The 18882-nt window shown below is 51.1% G+C and overlaps 1 protein-coding gene across 2 annotated transcripts in view; it reads left to right on the forward strand.

Annotated features, from left to right (window-relative positions):
- Positions 1–24: 24 nt before the first annotated feature.
- EBF3 (early B-cell factor 3) overlaps positions 25–18882 on the forward strand; it is a 145356-nt gene continuing 126498 nt past the window's right edge. Inside the window, exons 1-5 of one of the 2 annotated variants that reach the window (XM_006879863.1) lie at positions 25–192; positions 465–528; positions 1166–1221; positions 3916–3989; positions 5582–5650. In XM_006879863.1, the coding sequence (XP_006879925.1) occupies positions 1210–1221; positions 3916–3989; positions 5582–5650 (155 nt within the window). In that variant the 5' untranslated portion in view covers positions 25–192; positions 465–528; positions 1166–1209. The remainder of the gene's footprint in view (positions 193–464; positions 529–1165; positions 1222–3915; positions 3990–5581; positions 5651–18882) is intronic. The other variant, XM_006879862.1, reaches the window with a different exon arrangement.

Consider the following 18882-nt stretch of genomic DNA (forward strand, 5'->3'; position numbering starts at 1 on the left):
GCCCCTCACCGGCCGCGGTCTCTCTCCTCCCGCAGCGGCGTGGGGCTGGCGCGGGCGCACTTCGAGAAGCAGCCGCCTTCCAACCTCCGCAAGTCCAATTTCTTCCACTTCGTGCTGGCGCTCTACGACCGGCAGGGCCAGCCGGTGGAAATCGAGAGGACGGCGTTCGTGGACTTTGTGGAGAAAGAGAAAGTAAGTGTCACACGCGCTCCCGCCCTCCGGGTGCTGGAGGCGGGGGGCGGCGGGGCCCCCTTGTCGGGACCGGGTGGCCGCTCCTCTGCGTCCCCGGCCCCGGTGGAGGCGAGCAGGACGCCGGCTTCCTGGCGGCCGGTGACATCACCACGCTGCCCCAGCTGCGGTCCCGCTTGTGTGAGGCCGAGGGGCCTCCGCGTGGACGGGGACGAGCGCAGGGGCCGCGCCTGCCACGGCTCATACTTAATGTAATTCTTTCTCGTTACTTTCAGGAGCCAAACAACGAGAAAACCAACAACGGCATCCACTATAAACTGCAGTTGTTGTACAGCAATGGTAAGTGCCGAGCGCCCGGGCCTTCCCGGCGTGGCTGGAGAGCATCAAGGTTTTGAGATTAAAATGACATGGATGTAAACACGAAATCTTCTCATGGCATAGAAGGAAAACAAAACATAAGCGATCAATAAGTCGATGGCACTTCACATGATTAACCGGTGGGGTTTGCAGTAGGAAGTAAAAAGGGATCGATACAGCTCCAACCGAGCATCACTTGTAAGTGACTTTTTTCAATTTTGCAAATTAATGTTAATTATTGGGACGGGGCTCGCTCCATAAACGGAGCATAACTTACTTCCGGTGCACGAATTAAAAAATCCTCGCGTGACGCCGGAGAGTTCAGGCTGCGCTGCTACTTGGGCGCCAGGTTTTCTAAAAATAAAGGACCGCGCGGCTCAGCCCAGAGCACGGCCTGCTCTCTGGGGGTGCTCTCCGCGGAAAGGCCCTCTCGATGCGAAGCAAACCCTGCGAGCCTTGAGGCTCTTAGTTAAGGAAAAGGAGAGGAGGCGAGGCTGGCGGGCGAGCGAGCAGGGGGGGGGGCTCCGGGCCTGGCCTTCCAAGTCTCGCCCCACGATCCGGGGCCGCTCACCCCGCTGCTCGCCGGGGCCTGAGCGCAGTTCTTTTTGTCTGTTCGCAGGAGTCCGGACGGAGCAGGACCTCTATGTCCGCCTGATAGATTCCATGACCAAGCAGGTGAGAACTCGCCTCGCGCGGCTATGGCTGCAGACTGGGGTCGGCCTGGGTCCCCTGCCAGGAGCTGACAAAAATGCATCGCCTGGATTTGTTTTTCATTCTGCTTCCTTGACATGCCAATTAGAATTCCATATTTATTGGGATAAATGAAGCGATTGGTAAAAGAGTTTATGTTGTCATTAGAACAGGACATATATGCTTTATTAAATGGCTTGTGATTGGAATCAAATTCTGTCTTAATTAATTTTAGTAATTAATATTTGACAGAAACATTTCTCCCCTCCCCCCCTCCTTGTTGATCTGTGAACGTTTCTCTCTGCTTGGAGTCATTTCATTGATTTTTTTCCCCCCCTTTTAACAAAGGCAGATAATTCCTCTCCCAGGCTCGAAGACTTGCACTTGACTAGTTCCTTTTCCCGGCTCTGCCGGCCAAAGGGAGCCTTGAGCCGTTTGTTTGGATTTGAAAGTTAAATGTGTTGGGGTGAGAAGTCATCTTGTTCCTCCCTAGTCCATCTTCACCTCTCAGCCCCCCATCTCCATAATTCAGACGCCCAGCTCCAAGGGCCACCCAAACCCGTCCACTGCTCTGGAGCAGCGCCTGCCCCTCGCCCCCTGTCATACCTTGTAAATAACACAATTACAAGCAGTTCCTTATTAAATTATTGGAGCTGTCTTGGTCAGCTCTCCGATGATAACTATTGGCGATCAGTAATGTGATTAAGAGCAGGAACGCTCCTGCAGCCCTCTGGCCTGGTGGTTCTGGGCTGGGCGGCATGCTGTTATTTTTGTTGTTTTAAGAGATTCTCCACTCCCCATTTTCTGAAATGGACGGTTTCTGGGGGGGGGGGCCTAGTCCTGCATGTGAGTGAAAACTTCGGGGCACCGGCTCACTGAGAATATCCCCCCAAGTGGTCCCAGGACTGTAGGCCTGGGAATGAAAGTTGCTGGGTTTCTGGTTTGAACTTTGGGAAGTGGAAGTGGAAGCCGGTGGAGCAGAGCCGGGTGCTTCCTGCAGCTACACGTGCCTCCCACTCAGCACCTACGGGGGGGGGGGGGGGTACAGATCGCCTTCTTCTGAAAAGAAGTTTGCAGGCACCCAGCAGCAGTCGGCTGCGGTTTTGTGCCGAAGTCTGGTTTTCTGTGAGAGCAAAACAGATCTGTCAGGCAAACTGCACTTTCTGACAAAGACGAGTGATGTGCCCTTCGGTAATTACTGACTTATTTGAGTCCGGTTCAGAGGAGCCTGGCTTTTGAGTGGGGTCTGTCTCTCCCTGGTCTGTGGTGGTGAAATGTCTTTGGCATGGCAGTGGTCTGTGGAGAGGTTTGTGTAGCCCCAGCCAGGCTGCCCTGTTGCATACAGAAGGAGAGGCTTCGCTTTAAGGACACTTGTATTGTTCATTTAGCCTGGACTTTTGCGTTATAAACAGAGCTGAAAATGAAGGCGTTTAATCTGCTTTCACTGACCAGGGAAGGGGGAGAGAAAGGGAAAGAGCCCAGTACCCGATCAAACAGTCAATGGCGCTGAACGGACAGTTTATGGATTTCTGTTTCGCTACAAAATAAAAAATAAATCAAATAGAAACACGGATCTATCCCAAGACAAGCCAGGGCTGTTAGAAGCCAGTGCGTTCTGCCCCTCCCAGGAGCCGGCCCTGGGGACGCTGCCTGGCCTGTGGTGACACCCATCCTTCTTGGGTTCCTAGCGGGGCCTGGAGGGAGGCTGGGCCTCCGCGGCCCTCTTCCTGGCTCTCCAGATAAAGGCTTTGTGCTCCTGGAGGTGGAGGGAGGCTCAGAAGTGCCTGCGGAGAGTGGAAGGAATTTCCAGCTAATTTCCGGGGAGGGGGGGGCTGGAGCGGGGACTCCCCTTCCCCTCCCGTGGAATTTTCAGCCGCGACCTGCGCCCCCGCCCTCCTGGCGGCTCGGGTTTCACCGGCGTCCGGCGGCGGCGGCGGCCCGGCTCCGTCCCGACCCGGAGCGCACTAGCTCCGCGCCATCTGGCAGAGCCTCTGCTCAAAGCCCACCCGAGCGTGCGTGCAGACACTGCCTTTTTACCCGAGAAAAATCATTGTTAGCAGTTTCAAAATAAACACCAGATTGGCCATTAGCACTTTCTTTCCAAATATCAGCCGGCACGGAGCACGTGGCGGCGCGGCTTGGCGCCCCGGGCCCGCGCTCCGGTGGGACCCGGTGGGACCCGCTGGCCGCCTGGTGCGGAGCCTCCCGGCCCAGCCCCCGGCTCGCCGGCTCCCGGGCGCGGAGAGCCGCTGCTGGCCGAGCCGGAGCGCAGGGCCGAGCCGCCCTAGGCCCGGAGCGAGCTGCCCGCCTCGGCGACCAGCACCTTCGGCTGGGCGTCACTGTGGACAATGGTCGGGACGCGGCCCGGGCGCCCCTGCCTGCAGGCCCCGCTACGGCCAGCCAGCCGAGGCCGCCTCCTCGTTGCCACCCTGCCCGCTGCAGCTACGGCCCTGGGGCGCACGCCATAGGCCTGGTCGGAGACTCAGAAAGGCCCACACCGCCCAGCCCCGTGCCCAGGGATCCCTGCTGGTGACCAGGCCAGGAGGGTGGCCTGGGTGGGGCGTGGCGGCTGGCCTGGCCAGCCTGTGCACCTGCCGCTTAGGTCCCCAATGCTGAGGGCCCTTGGCGCCCACATCCCGGGCACCGCGTAAACCCCGCCTCTATTTGTCGCCCTGCCAGGCCATCGTCTACGAGGGCCAGGACAAGAACCCGGAGATGTGCCGCGTCCTACTGACCCACGAGATCATGTGCAGGTAAGTAAGTACCAGCGGGCGGCGGGGCGCAGGGGGCGCGGGGCGCAGGGGGTGTGGGGCCTTGGCGCCAGCTGCATCCACAAAGGCCGCGGCTTCCCGGCGCCGCCACCCGCCCAACTGGGGCATCGATTGAAATGTAATCGGCCGAGCCTGAGCCCGGGAGCCTCCGCCCGGTTTTGCCAGAGTGGTGACGGGACCGCGGATTAATATGTTGGCTGTGTCGCTGCCCTGTAGTAAAAAATGAAAACAGGTCCTGGTGATACGTTTGTCCTCCAGGCCGGAGAAGTCAGGAGGCATTTCACCACTCCCTTCTCACAGGAGGGCCCCCTGAGTTGCAGGATTGCCTGTTATGATAAAAAGGAAACTCTTTTGTACTTCTTGCGGGGCGCGCGTGGGTGAGAATTGGACCAGCGTGTCAGTTAACCCCCTTCCCGGAGCAGCGATGCGTCCTTCATACGGTTGTTAGATGGAGCCTCACTCGAGAGCTCTGTCAGAAGAGCAATTTCCCACCTGGTTTTTTTTCCTAACTACCACAAGAGTTTCACCCCTACATGGCAAATAAAAATGCATCATTGACTTTGTATGTGGCATGTGAAATATAGATGCAAGGAGTAGCGTGGAGATGCTGCCAGAGTGGCAGGTAGGTACAGTAGCAGGGCGCGGACGGTGAGGGGCATAGTCTGCCTGGCTATGATGCGGATCGCCCAAATGCCATTTCTGAGCAGACATATTGTTACAGCACTAATATACAAAAGCTGACTTTTTCTCATATCAGGTAATAAATATAAATTACAACCAATAAAGTGGAATTTCTTCATTATCCACTTCTGCATGTACTGCAATTAACATAGAAAGCGCACAGATGTGATTTAAGCTGTAAGTGGGAGACTGTAGACTTTCTTTAATCACTTTGGCTGTCAGCTTTAAAAGGCTTTATATACTTTGCCTACCATATGGTGTTAATTTAGCTAATTTAGACATGTAACCATTATACAAGTATGCTTTTTTAAAATGCAAGAAGCATAACATTTTTGTTTCATTTCTGCTTTAATTAAAGTTTCAATAACGGAGTTAAGGTAGGCTTAAAGAAGGAACAATAGGAGTTTGTGGTAGATTGATGCATGCTTTTGTGGTTATAATTAATAAATGCCCAAAAGAAATATTGGTTGAAGGTGGCATCTTGCATCTTTTCCAGAAATAACAGCTTGACAATTAGAGGTAAACAAAAGCTGAAGCTGTGAAAAGTTATTCCCAAGCCTCCTGCCTCCCCTTCTCTGCAGTTCACTGCAAAGACAAGCACCGACAACATGTTTTCCATATTTTAGCATCACGATTTATACAGTAGCTCTGTTACCCTCCCCTATTAACAGATATGTCCAACTTGGATCGTTCTGAAGGAAAGTTGTAGCTTAAGTTTAGCTGCAAAACACACTTACTTACTGCCTTTGAACTTGCCCAACAATCTGTGTCCAAGAACTATTTTCTTGACTTACTGCTTGAGTGTCAGACTTCAAAACCAAGCCCAAATCAGACAAGCTGGGCGTGAAAGGATGCAGCGCATATTAAAATCACTGTTTACCCTTGCTCTGCAGTCGGTGCTGTGACAAGAAAAGTTGTGGCAATAGAAACGAGACACCTTCAGACCCTGTAATCATCGACAGGTAAGGCTGACTTGTTTATTTTTTGAAAACAAAACCCCAGTAACAAGGGATCCCTGCCTTGCTTGGCTTCCAGTGGCCCCATGTTTTTGAGCCTGGTGTTGAGCTTGTCCTGGGCTCAGCACCATTTGTTGTCCGCGTGTGCTATCATGCACAGGTGGGTTGACTTGGAAACCCGGTGGCTGGCTCTGTGGGGATTCAGTAATTGCTTGCGAGTTGTCAGGGGAAGCAGTTTCGTCTGCTGCTGCTCTCACTGTGAGAAGCGCTTTATGCCTAGGGAGTTTCTGGCTTTAAACCCAGAGATATGCCATAAAATGCTTTTTGCTAATTTGTTAACAAGTATTTCATTTTTGCATTATTTTTTTTATCTCATCTGATACCTTAAGTGAGACTTGGGTGGTGTGCTCCTGTGTAATTGTTGCCCAATGTTAGAATGAATTTAATCTGCTGTCAATTAGATGCAAAATGTATCCTAATTTTTTTTCCAATTGTGGCTGTCGGTTTATGTCAGGTAGCAAATATGTAACTAACAAACCAAAGTTGTTATAATTGAACCTAATTGCACATGCTGGTTACATTTTGTAGCATTAATTTCCATAACTAGATCGGCCTATGCATTCTTTACGTTTTGTTGCTCTTCATTTTGCTATTTATCATACTCCTTGGCCACCTTCATCATTTCGGGGTGCTAATCAGCACTCCTAATCTGCTAATGTGCATTGGGCCTGGCTTTGGTTGAAACAACAAAACCCCCAACAGCCTCCTCTCTAGGTTCATGGAGCCCTGGGCTTGGGTGGCTTGGGGAGCAGAATGTGTTTCTTCCTGACAATGGGAAGCAGCAAAAAGCCCAGGGTGAGACTGACTGCAAATTTTGAAATTGGTACTCAAATTGAATAAATGCTAGACGTGTACATATGACACCAGTTTTGTGAAGTAAAAGTTTAGACTGTTTTGAAGAGGGGTTGAATTTCAGCAGGTTTCATTACAAAGTTATCTTTTGATCATGAACTTTGCTGTCCACTGCCTGAAAAATTAAATCCGGAAAAGTCCATGAGTTAAGCCTAAAGAAATATGCGCCACCAGTGGAGAGCAGTGCTAATGTTTAAGTAGCTGGGATGGCTGTTTGCTTAGTGGAGAATGCTCGGTATCTGACAGACACACAGCTCTCTTATTAGTAATCAAATCGGGTTGACCAGTTGTGGCCGTCACTCAGACAATTGAGAACAAGTTCAACACTTTACAGAACTCAAACGGCAAAAATCAATAGAATTATATTTGTCTTTAGTGTTGTGACCATGGAAATCACACAACCCTGGATTGTTGTCCTGTAACTGGATTTATTTTATTTTGTGATTGGCTCAGAGTGTGTGAGCAGTGATTGGAACCTTGTCTGAGTCGAAGATGCTTTAAAAGGGAGCACATGTTGGTTCTTCATGCAAAATTGTGCAAGTCTTTCTTGAGTTGTCTTCAGTCTGTGACGTCTGTGAATCTGAAAGGATGTCTTGTTTTTAAATCTTGAGGTTGAGCCACAGCCATGAAATAGCAGTGCTGTCTTGACATTTTAGAGGGGGTGTTTTCTTCAGAGCCACTTTAGATTTGTGTAACATCCTGTTGTTGGTTTTGGGTTTTTTTTTTAATTCACTCTCGGAACTAAGTAACTTCTGATACTTCGGTTTTTAATCACACAGTGGGATATAGTTTCTCAAGCTATGCAGAAATGTGCTGTTTAATTCATATTGAATGAATGTTGTCTTATAGTTGATTAATTAAATAAGGGCTTCAGATCAGTTATACCTTCGCCACCTAAGAAACGAGTGCAGCAGGCAAATGGTAGAAGCAGGCGAGGAGGGCAGAAATGTGAAAACATTTGGTTAATGGGCTTACCGTGTTTATTTGAATAAGGAGGATGGAGGCTCCACTTAGGCCTGCACAAATGCTTTGCAAGTCTTAATTATTGATGAAGATCACCTCTGCTTCTAAACGCAAAAGAATGACGATTGTATAGGAATTGTAATCACCTTCCATGCTAGAGATTCTAAGGTAAGGCTAGCCGTACGTGATGACAAATAGAATGCACATTTTTAGCATTCTTGAGAGAACTGTTACTTGTAACGGCAAAGGCCTGTCAGCGTTTTCCTGGGAAATGGCTCTGGGCTTCGGTGTTCTCTGCAGTTGAAGGCGTGTTTCAGGGGCAGGGACAAGAGGGGAGGAAAAGGGGAAGCATTTCATGTTCAATGGGCAAGTTGTGTTTCTCAGAGAAGGAAAAGCCCCTCTCAGAGGGGATGTGTTTGGTGTTTTTGGAGTGGTGTGGTCTTTGCAGCCAAGGTGTGTTTGTGCTACGCACTCTGCTCCTTGGCATGGGTGCGCACCTCCTCCTGCGGTGAGGCGCCCGGGTGGCCCTTCCGCCGGTGCCCCGCCTGCAATATTGCAGAATAAAACATGCCATCAAATTGGCGCGTTCGTTACAGGGTCCCGTCAGCCATGCCGTCACTCGGTTAGTTGACTTAAAAAAGAATTGTATACAATGTGCTTCGCCGGCTCCTTTTGGCCTTTGGATACGTTTAGCAGGTTTTGACCAGATAAGGCATATTTGTCCTGAGGATATAAACCAATAATTCCAACCTGAATTGAGATCAATGGGCCCGTTCTCGGCCCACTCGGCGCCTCTTCCGGCCGGTGGTGATGCTGCTGTTATGAGCACAGAGAGCTGGTGCTCGCCTGGTGGGGTGAAGCAGCCTGTTTCATAGACGCTGACACCCTGAGTCAGTTCATTACCTGTTCAGTTTCGTTGTCTTCCAGGAGCCTGCCTTACTTGAGTTAAAAAAAGGGTAAAAGTGAGGGTGTCCAAATCACAGTGCCCTTTTACTTTGTGGTGACGACTTCTCTGACACCAGCGGTGTTCTCTTACCTCCTGGCACAGGGCTGGGGAACGCTCTGTGTAGGTCTGTGTGTGCAGGTATTCCACACCGTGTTTAAAATAAGATCACGACTCCTGAGGAGGAGAGACGTGACACGGTAAAGCAGAGAGAGTGGTCAGGAAAGGGGGATAAGAGGGAACCGTGGCTGTGGGAACCGGTAGCCTGCAGAGAGAAAGGAAAAGACGGGGGTGTGGGCACCCTGGTTCACACCTAGGCATGTACAGACGCGTGTTCACATGCATGCACACTGGCAGGCAGGCGTGTGTCTGCAACCACAGATATGGACATCTGTCCATCCTTTGAGCGTACCCTGAACGTATGTGTGTGTTTGTATGCACACGCACATCCATAAGCATATTTGTACAGTGTTGCTGAAATGGATGAGAGTATCATTTTCCCTAGTGGAATAATGTTTTCTGGGAAAACACAAAAGCAGATGGTTTTCATTAGGGACACCCATTGTCCACATCTCCCAGCTATGAACAGATAAATCTCTCCTGTTTCACCGTGCATTCCAAGGGCTGTAAATGATTACAGGATGTTGGTGGAGCTGCTAAACCAGAACCACACTTTGGCTGCCATCCCTCCCCGTGCCATCCAGCCTGGCTCGGTAGGACCTCGGTGTGCCCAGCGAGGTGCAGCGTGTGCTCCTCTCACTCAGCCCCAGCGGACCTGAGGGTGCTGGCCCAGCTCTTGTAGAGGGATAGGGCCGATACTGGAGGGGGCACGAACAGGGCCAGGGGCCTGTCCAGCAGGCCAGCACCGCGGTGGGCTCTGTGCAGCTCCATGCTTGCGGCTGCTTCCAGATGGCACCGGCTCGGGCATCCCGCTCCCTGGTAGCTCTGTGGCAGGCTGCGCCCCTCCCCGGGAAATCTGGCATTAGTCTATAGAGTTTGGGAGACTTCTCATTCCGAGTGTGTCCCACTTTCCTGTCTGGAAGCCAGACATCTGTGTATTCCATTTCTTTCTTACAGAGTTTGGAATAGCTGGGGTGGGGGGGGCAGTTTTGTCATATTTAACAGCTGTTACAAAATTTCAACCCTGTGGGCTCTTAAAATACTTTTGGGCTGACCTCAGATTTTTGTACATAATTGACACTGGGCTGTAGAAGAATATTATTGACTTAACCTCCCATTGTCTGCGCCTTCGCATGGTGGCTGGTCAGGGGAGGGAACTGCGGCCGGCCGAGTTAACCCCACGTCTGGCCCTCCACGCCTCCCGCGCCACGTTTTAAGTTTACGCCTTTAAAGTGACTGTAGGGCCCACGAGCCAGGGCTGATTGGAGGTTTTCTTCTTCTTTTTTTTTAGTCAACAGTGTTTCCTTTCACTTCCTGTCACAAAGGTCAAAGAGAGCCGACCTTTGCTGGCAGTCCCCCTCGCTGAATTATTCATGGGATTGACTTTTTGTCAGCGCACACAGTTGTGCTTTGGGACATTTTATTCATTTACCTCATTTAAAGCGCCTTTCTGCACCTGTTCAAGTATTAATATCATGTAATTTGGGCCTAATGCCGATTTTGCTGAACACTCATTATATTTTTTATTAGCTATATTTCCAAACGATTATGTACGATTATTACCAAGCCTTACAAACAGCGCTGGGTTATTCCCTAGCCCCTTACATCTTTTTGTCAGGTTGTTTTCCGAAGCAGGGAGGATAAACATTTGACCAGTCCCAATGTTTTTATTCCTGCTCCATCTCCAACCAGAGAAGGCAGAGCTGCCTCCCTCATGGCCTCGCGGGCGCGTGATTAAATCCACCTCCACAGAAGCTGAACAAATGCCAGCATTTATAAGGTCAACGCTTTTGTTAAAAACGCTATGTAAATGAGGATCTGCAAAAAGGGACATTAAATAAAATTAAATTCATTGTCTTCTTTAATGTCATTTACATTTTGGCTAAGCCAGGGCCTGTCAAGGAGGATTTTAAAAATAATTTTAATTACACATCATTTAGGTCCAAGGTTTTCTATTCAGCAGCATTTGGATAACCTGCAAAAGGGGGACTGTTTATTAACTTCTTAAATGACGACTTGTCACAGCGGCCGCACGGTGCCCAGAACACAGCAGCATTTGGAGTGGGTGCTGGTCTTGGTTTTGTTAGAGATGTGGATGTGATTATCAGCTGAGTCTTCCTGGTCACCACGGCTTCCGCTTGGCTCCTCTCTGTGTCTGAGACGCTGGGTTGAGTCTCGTTTCATACACTGCACTAGAGTTGGGAGCTTGTGGTGATGGTAAAGGGTACTTCCATGAAGCCAAGGCAACAAAGGCTCCGGTTCCGACCGGTGCCAAGCAGTTGGGCTTTGTGGGTCCAGATGTGAATGACAGTTCGGTTCATAGCCGTGCCAGCTGGGAGAGGCAAAAGTTCACATTGCTCATTCATCCTTTGCAATATTTCCCCAAACTTCTGAGAATAGAGAGGGCCAAGCTGGGTTACTGAGGAACAATGCAGTGCTCTCAGCTGTGGATCTGCTGTGGGAGACACCAGGCCCCGTGCTGCCCCAAACCTCACCATGCGTCCTCAGTCTGTGTGCCCATGCCCTGGACGCAGAAGGTTAGCCTTGCACATGGGCTGGGGAAGGGCAGTGGGTGCCTCCAGGCCCCACACCCACACCCAGCTCTGGGCTAGGCTGCCACTGATGCCTGCAAAGGGTGCAGGGCCCAGGATCACTCACATCCCGGTTCTGCAGGGACCCACGCACTACTTCGTGGGCCCCAGCAGACTGGCTGCTTGTGCAGAGAACAGCTCTCCAACAGCTGTGCGCAGCCCCCCAAGCCCGGCCTGGCGCAGCCCCCAGCACCGGCCTGAGCCTGCCGAGGCTGGAGGGGAGGGGCGCGCGGAGCCGGGCTGTCAGGAGCTATAGTCCGGAGGTATGTTGACGCGAACCATGCCGCCTCTGCAGCAGCGTTATCAGGTGAAAAGCAAAGATATTGCCAGTGCCTCTAATTCTGTTAGGATGCCCTGGATGAATTGGATTACCTTATGGAAAACCTTCCAAACCCAGGGTTCTGGTACGCATGCTTACAGGAAGCGAATAATTACTCTCTGTGCACCAGGAGATAATTGGCGCTGGCCGAGGGCCTTCCAGTGACGCCGAGGCGCAGTGGCGCAGCTGACCTCTTCGGGGGCGTTCCGGACACAAACCTGGGGAGCTGTGGTCTGTGGCAGAGAGGGAGACGGAGGTGCCCCCACGTACTGTAGTTTTCGGGGACTTTTTTTTCACGGCTGGTGAATAATTTATCAGAATTCACACTCGCAGTGGCAATGGGAGATATGTTGGAGGAGATAAAAATTCCAGGTTCTAATGATGGAAATTGTCCACACGGATGCCGGGAAGTGATTGACAAGCAAAGGAACAGGAAGTGAAAAGTCTCGAAGCTTAACCTGCACTTGGCAGAGCGTGGATAGCTTACACAGGAGAAAATGAAAACCATTCACTTGGGCCATGCAGGGGACACAGCCCCCTTGTTTATCTCCATAGCAGATCCCCCAAAATGCTAGTGGCCACCCTCAGGAGCAGAGTGTAAGAAGTCATGATGCTCTTCTGAGTGAGGCTGGAACACAAAACCTGGCCGTGGTTTGGGGCAGATGAGAAGAAGAGTTTTATAGGTTAAGGCTCTAACACCTTGTGGTGGTGGTGGTATTTTTGCAGCGTCTTAGGTTTGGGGGTCACTGGCATTCGTTAAATTGTCACAGCTCGAGGACACGTCTTTAAAGGGTTTTCGGGAAGATGGTCTGTCACAGGAGCCAGGGCTGAGGGAATCCACGCTTGCGAGCAGAGGCGTAGAGGTTGAGCTGAGTGCAGGGGAGCAGGCCGCTCTTCTCCGGCTCTGGGGAAACCAAGTCAGTGCCCCCCCCCCAAAACCCCTCCTCTGGAAGTCTCCGTTAGGCCGCTGGAGCCCTCATCCGGAGGAGGCCGCGGGAGGAGCAGTGGCCTCTGAAAACAGCAGTGGGGGGAGTGCTTCCCGGCCCCTGACTGGGAAATGAGTTTACCATGTGCACAGAGGCAGGGCCCAGGGCCGACCAGGCCGAGGAGCGGAAGGGGTCGGCTCCAGCGAGTCTCTGCACACACATCTGGGGAGACGCGAACACAGATGGCCACTCCAGCCGCTGCCCTGCTTCCCGGCCCGCCTCCCTCCTCCTGTCCAAGAGCAGGGGTCAGGGTGCCAGACTGCAAACCCCAACGACTCAGAACGTGGGCAGTTTTGCTACCTTCCATATACTTGATCTTGTGATGAATTTGTGGAGGGGAGACACAGCAGCCTGACTGGGCCAGGCATTGCAGCACCACTTCCAGCGGTGGGGATGGGGGAATGTCCCTGTGTAAGTGTTCATTAAAATGGACGGGTGCTGCCGAGGTGCTGTCCTGGTGGTGTGAGGGTGCCAGGCAGAGGCTGACAGGTGTGGAGCAGAGCGTGGGCTTCACATAGACGCTGTGGGCAAGGCTTCCGGGTTGTGCACTTGAGACGGGCAGGAGGTGCCCTTCCGGGAGCCCCCCAACTCCTGCCAGCTGGGGGAGGTGATAGAAATAGAAGGGGAAACAGCGTGCTGGTTACTTTTGCTGCCCAGCAAAGCTGGCTTTTGGATGGGGGGGGTTCTCAGATGTGCCCTCAGAACCATACTGGGGTAGGACTCCTTCCAGATACCCCAAAGTTCTCCAAGACCTTCGGATTTAGGGAGTGTAGCTGCCAGGGTCACAATCTCGACAGATACCTCTTCCGGCATGTTCTCCAGTGCCACCTGGCCAGCTGGGAGACGGCTGCTTGTGAGGAAGGAAGGCTGCACCCCTGACCCCTCCCTGTGCACCTGGCCTGCCCTCTCCTGCATTTGATTTGGGTCTGGGGGCTTCTGGGCTCTCAGTTTCTCTAGTTTTGTTGGGCTTCAGGGTGGGGTGCTTCTCCCTTTCTCTCATTGTGTTGGTGTTCCCTGAAAACCACCTTCACTCCTGCATTGTCAGCAGCTCCTCAGGACTGGCTGCTGGTGGGATCACCAGGCTCTTGGCCCATCGCATTTGGGATTTCTTTTTTTCTTCTTTAACCAGTTAGGTTCTTCACAGAGAAATGAGAACATCCTAATGTGGTACTAAGAATTTGTTTCTGTGGCACCATTGCAGTTCACTTACCATCAGACATATGTTTCCTAAGTAAGATCACTTTGGACTCGCTGGACAGAGCGACCGTGAACGGGGATTGGTGGAGTTGTGAGGGGGCAGGCCCACCATGCCTTGGCCTAAACTGGGCTGAATTCCACATTTGCAGTAGCTGTTGGCTTTTTTTGGTTTAATAAATTAAACTACAAATTTCCCTAATTGCCAAACAAAATGTTAGGCTGGCTTTAGCCATGGCTGCCGGTAAAGCACAGCACACACCTGCTGAGGGTTCTGTGTGGTATTTAATGCGAGGTGGAGCCACACAAGGCTTTATGGTTAAGTCTGAATTCACACCTACGCCATTTGGTTCCCATTAGGAAGGGTTTGTAAATCAGGTTGGTGTGGGGACCGAGGGCCCTGGGAGGCTTCTACCTGAGGTGTGGTTATGGGAAGCATAACCCATGGGCCTGGGGGAGCCCCCGCCCCCACCTCGCCATCCATTTCCATTTTCTCAATGAAGCAATTTGTCCTCTGACATGGGAAGATTGGGTCAGGACACAAGTAGGGAATTGGATTGGACCTGGTGCTTGTCCCCACCGTCCGAGGTCACCAGCCTGAGCTGGCCACTGGGCAGCAGCCATCAGTTATGAGACGAAGGCTGACCATCGGTGCTTGGCTCGTAGGCCCCAGGGACAGGTGGGAAGGGTCTGGTAAAGTGCTTTCTGGGAGGGGAAAATGGCAATAACTATCATTTATTAAATTTGACAAGCAGGTTCTAAATATAACAACACTTTCCCCAAAGATGGTTACTTGGAAGAAATAAATGAGCTTTGCAGGTTAATAAATGCGTGGGCCCCTATCTAGAGGTCCCCTCTCCCTGTCTGCACCCACTTTCCCACCGATGAGGGGTCCTCCTCTGGGCACCAGGCCTGTTGGAGATGACAGTTCTCGAAGGAGAAGGACGAGCTTGTCCAGCTGAGAGCCATACACACCTAGAGATGCTTTGTAGTTTTTCGCATGTTCCTTTCATACGTGATCATGAATAAAGCAGGCGTCTAAGAACACCATAACTTCACAAAAACAAATGATTAGGCTGTTGAGTCTCGTATCCAATGTGTATTTGCTGGGCGAGGGATATCTGTCATGTTTCCTACAGCCCCATTATAATTATTCCCAGCAATTACAGCATCCAGAACCCCATTCCAGCCCCGCACACATTTGTTCCCGTTTATTAGACTGAGCAGTCACTAATTTACATTGTTTCGGAGTTGTGTGTTATGGTAATTTATTGTGTGTGTTGGGGGTCACGCAGAGTTGACCAGTCGGCCGGGCAGATCCGCGGAAGGGCCGGCTGAGAGTCTGCAAATGTGAAACCGGGAAGCAGAGCCATGTGATTTCAGTGCCTCCGTGGCCTTTTTAATCATGTTGTGATTTATCCTCTGCTGTTACCCGCTTTACACTCGCTTCTTTCACAGGGATATAATTATCATTATTATCACGATTATTTTCTAGTTTGTGGGGGAGGAAGTGGTGACCCTATCTTCTCAGGAAGGGAAACTTTTAGCATCGCCCTGAATAAAATATTTGTCAGCAGCCTCCACTAACCGTAAAAGCTCTCCACCGAGAAAACAATGTCTTAACTGTTCCCTCCTCGTCGGAGCAGGTTTCGTTATCAAGTTGAAGAAAAAGGCTTGTTTAGGGGAAAATAATGATCATAAATAGAGCTGTACAGTGGGGCTGCGGGGAAGTGGTGACAGTCTTGCTATCAAGACCTGCAATTCCAAGGAAATATGAGCGTTCTGATCCAGGGAAGCAGTAATTATCTTTTTGTGAAGAATGTACAATGGTGTCGGATGATGAATTGATCGCAGATTGGGAGCGTGGTTGAACTGTCATGTTGGAGAGATAAGAGGCAGCGCCGGGATTGCTCACCGTCGCTGCGAGTTCACGGCCAGCTAGTTTATTAGTACAAATCCCAAATGTTTAGTAAACTCATTAGGTTCCATCTAATGCTAATTTATCATCATAGATGGAACCTGGGTGGTGGCGGCCGGAGGCTGTGCCGAGCCGGCCTGATTTACCGAGCTCTCTGATCGCTCTCCTTCTCAGCCCTGGCCAGTTCTCCTCCAGTGCTTCCAGCCGCCTGGCCGGAGTGATCCTGCATTCCGCACGGAGCCATAGGTGAGACTCCCACGGCTGCCTCCCCGGGGCACGCACCCAGAAAGTTAGGAAACGCTGCCGAAGTGGGGAGAGGAGCTCGGCTTTGGGATTGTCTTCACCTTCCTCCTGCCCCCCCCCCCAATTCCCCTTACAATCCAGTCACAGAGTCGAAATCAAAGAATTCCCTTGCACAGTCAGTTTACCAAGAAATGCATCATGGTGTATAAATGTCAAGTGCAGTTTATTCTAAACTTCAGACGGTGTTTTTCTTTTAAAAAATCAAGCTTTAAATGCCCAGTTCTCCTGACATTTTCGTACATATTCTATAGTGTTTTCGAATAGGATAATAACCTTTGCTTGATCCCAGGCAACAGCTGCAAAGATAATGAAATTCTTATGATATTTCACCAGGTAAAATGTGAATTGCAGAAGAAAAGCTATTGAATTTTTATGGATCTTAATCGCATAAAATGAGATTCATGGAGCATACGTATAACTATACTCGGTGGACCAGCAGCTGCACTTGCAGCGGGCTTTCACTGTGTGGTGTGTGCGGCTGCCCCCACGAGCGGGAGGCTCCCCAAACGCCGCCTTCAGCTCGCCCGAAGAGTGATAATGAAATATGACGGAAATTTCCTTGGGCTGGTTCAGTGGCAAAGAGGTCTGGCACAGCCTGTATTAATTCATCTGACTTATGCCCCGGGTCTTGATTTACCTTATGATTAAAAACTTCTGCAGGTTTGCTCACCAATTGAAATCAGATCTCATCCGCAGCCCACTGGTATTGATCCCTATTTAACATCAAGGCTCAGAATTGATTGGCATTGATTAACAATAAAAGCGCTCTCCTCTGTCCAGCCGCCAGGCCGATGCTCGGCACAGGGTGCCTGGCCTGGCCTCCTCATTGACCAGCTGGTGAGGGGCAGCAGCGTTCCTGCATAAGCAGTGCTTGTGCGCGTCCCGGGAACTGGACGCCAGACTCGCGGTGCACAGGGATGTTACTCTTGTTGGCCAAGATAGATATCTTTAATAAAATTCTCATTTTATTTAGGATTTTACGGGAATAATTTGATTACAGGGAGAGGGATATTTTTCCTGTTCCCACAATGTGAAAAAATGGATTAAAACTTAACAGCAATGCTAACACAACACAAGAGAGGGGTTTATCCTCCCCGAAGCAGCATGCAGAGCAGGGAAGTTGAGGGGTCTTTTCCCCACAGAGACCCCGATGCCTCGCCTGTGCTGCTGCAGTCTGAGCCAGTGCTGGCCCACTCGGGTTGCTCCTCCCCTGACCGCCCGAAGGCCTGGGCCCTCAGTGCACTGCCGGGCTCGAGGACTCACCCTGCAAAGCCGCTGAGTAGCACCCGGCCCCACAACTGTTGGGGACTGTGTCCCCCTCCGTCCTCCCCGATGTAGATGTGGCTTTCAGCACGCGTCTCTAACTTCCGTCACTGCCTGAGAGGGAAGGTACCACTGTGGAAGAGACCCAGTAGGTTCTTGCAGACGGTAGCTTGTGCTGTACGTCCTTGGAGCAGCCTGGTTACTCCTGTAGGATCTCCTGTAGGATCTGGACCATCCATCGATCTGGGTCCAGCTGAAAGGAATTATCCAATCTCTAACCTCCAGAAGTTTACAGTTCTATAATGATGGTGAAAGCCACAAATCCCAAGGGACACCACATTTTAGAGAGACTTTTAAAATGAAATTAGCCAGCCAAGCCTGTAAGACAACCTTCTTGTACTGAAAACAATAGTGGCAATCTGGAAGTAATTTTTTACTACCACCAACCGCCCCCCCCCCGATAAGGCGAATCCAATTTGCGTCTTTAACTGTTGATTATGGAATCAGTTCTCCAAGGCTGTCCCCTGTAAGCCATGGCTGTTTGTCTGTGGAAAGCTGCTGGAATCCTTTCCGAACGGGAACGTGGGACCCAGCAGAGCCATCGTGGAGACCTGCCCACCAGGGCTCTCTGCAGCCTGATCACCTTTGTTTGTGCAGGAGGAACGGCTGGTTTTTTTAGCAGCAATGGCTGCCCCGTCATCACTTCCCATCTGGTAGGCAGCACCGTGTGCAGACAGGGAGCAAGTCTGTGTACCGCCTCCTTGCTTTTAGAGACCAGAGGAAAACAGTCCTTAGAAAGCAGCAAACAAGTAAACACTGCAAGAGCTGTGGTGCCCCCAGGCTCCCTGCATAAATGCCAGCATGCGGCCTCTGGCCACGAGTGTCCAAGCAGCTACTTGTTCCCCAAGAGGACATTTCGCCCTGCTTTGAGGGTTTGGAAATCAGTGGTAGAAATTTAGCACATCTTTCAATCTCGAGGAATCCTGGCGGTGCTGGGGTTAAGGTGTTCGGCTGCCAATTTAGAGGTCATTGGGGCGGACCCACCTGCTAGTTCTAGGAGAAGGGGGAGCCGGTCTGCTTCCGTAAGGAATTCGAGCCGTGGCAAGCCTCCGGGGCAGAGTGGCTGCTAAGACAGAGACTTTGTGGCTTCAGCGGTTCAAATCCGCCAGCAGCTCCTTGGGAGACAGTCTCCTGTGGCTACTTGCAGCCTGGGAAACCTTGGGCTTTGCTGTGTCAGAAGTTGCTTGATGGCAGGGACTCTGAGTTCACAGCATTGCTGGGGGTTCGCATTGATTTCATGGCACTGCAGTATTTAACTTGCTTGTTCCGACCTAACCATTTAGAAATAAGATCTTAGTAGTGATCTGTTCAAATACAGTTACCCGATTCACACTGGCAGGTGTTATTGAGAAGAATTAAGTGACAGCATGATATGCTGTACAAGCCACGCTTCCCCGTGGAGGGCTCCTGTTGGGGTGAGCAGACCCCCATTTCCCCAAACCTTGCTGGGCCCCGGGCATCCTATCCGGTGATCTCCTCAAGGCCTCGGGGAGGGTGATGCAAGCATGAATGGCTCTGAGCTCTGTGAAGGTGGAGGGAATGGGGCTCCGTTCTTAAGCCATATCCTCACTTACTTTATTGTCAGTGCACATTCCTCATGCCTTTTGCAGACATCAGTCCTGTTTATTCCCCAAACTTTCTCATCACTGCACACAGAAATCTTTAA

Source organism: Elephantulus edwardii, unplaced genomic scaffold (assembly GCF_000299155.1).
Source record: "Elephantulus edwardii isolate Elephantulus edwardi_28Jun2011 unplaced genomic scaffold, EleEdw1.0 scaffold00006, whole genome shotgun sequence".
NCBI classification, from domain to species: Eukaryota; Metazoa; Chordata; class Mammalia; order Macroscelidea; family Macroscelididae; genus Elephantulus; species Elephantulus edwardii.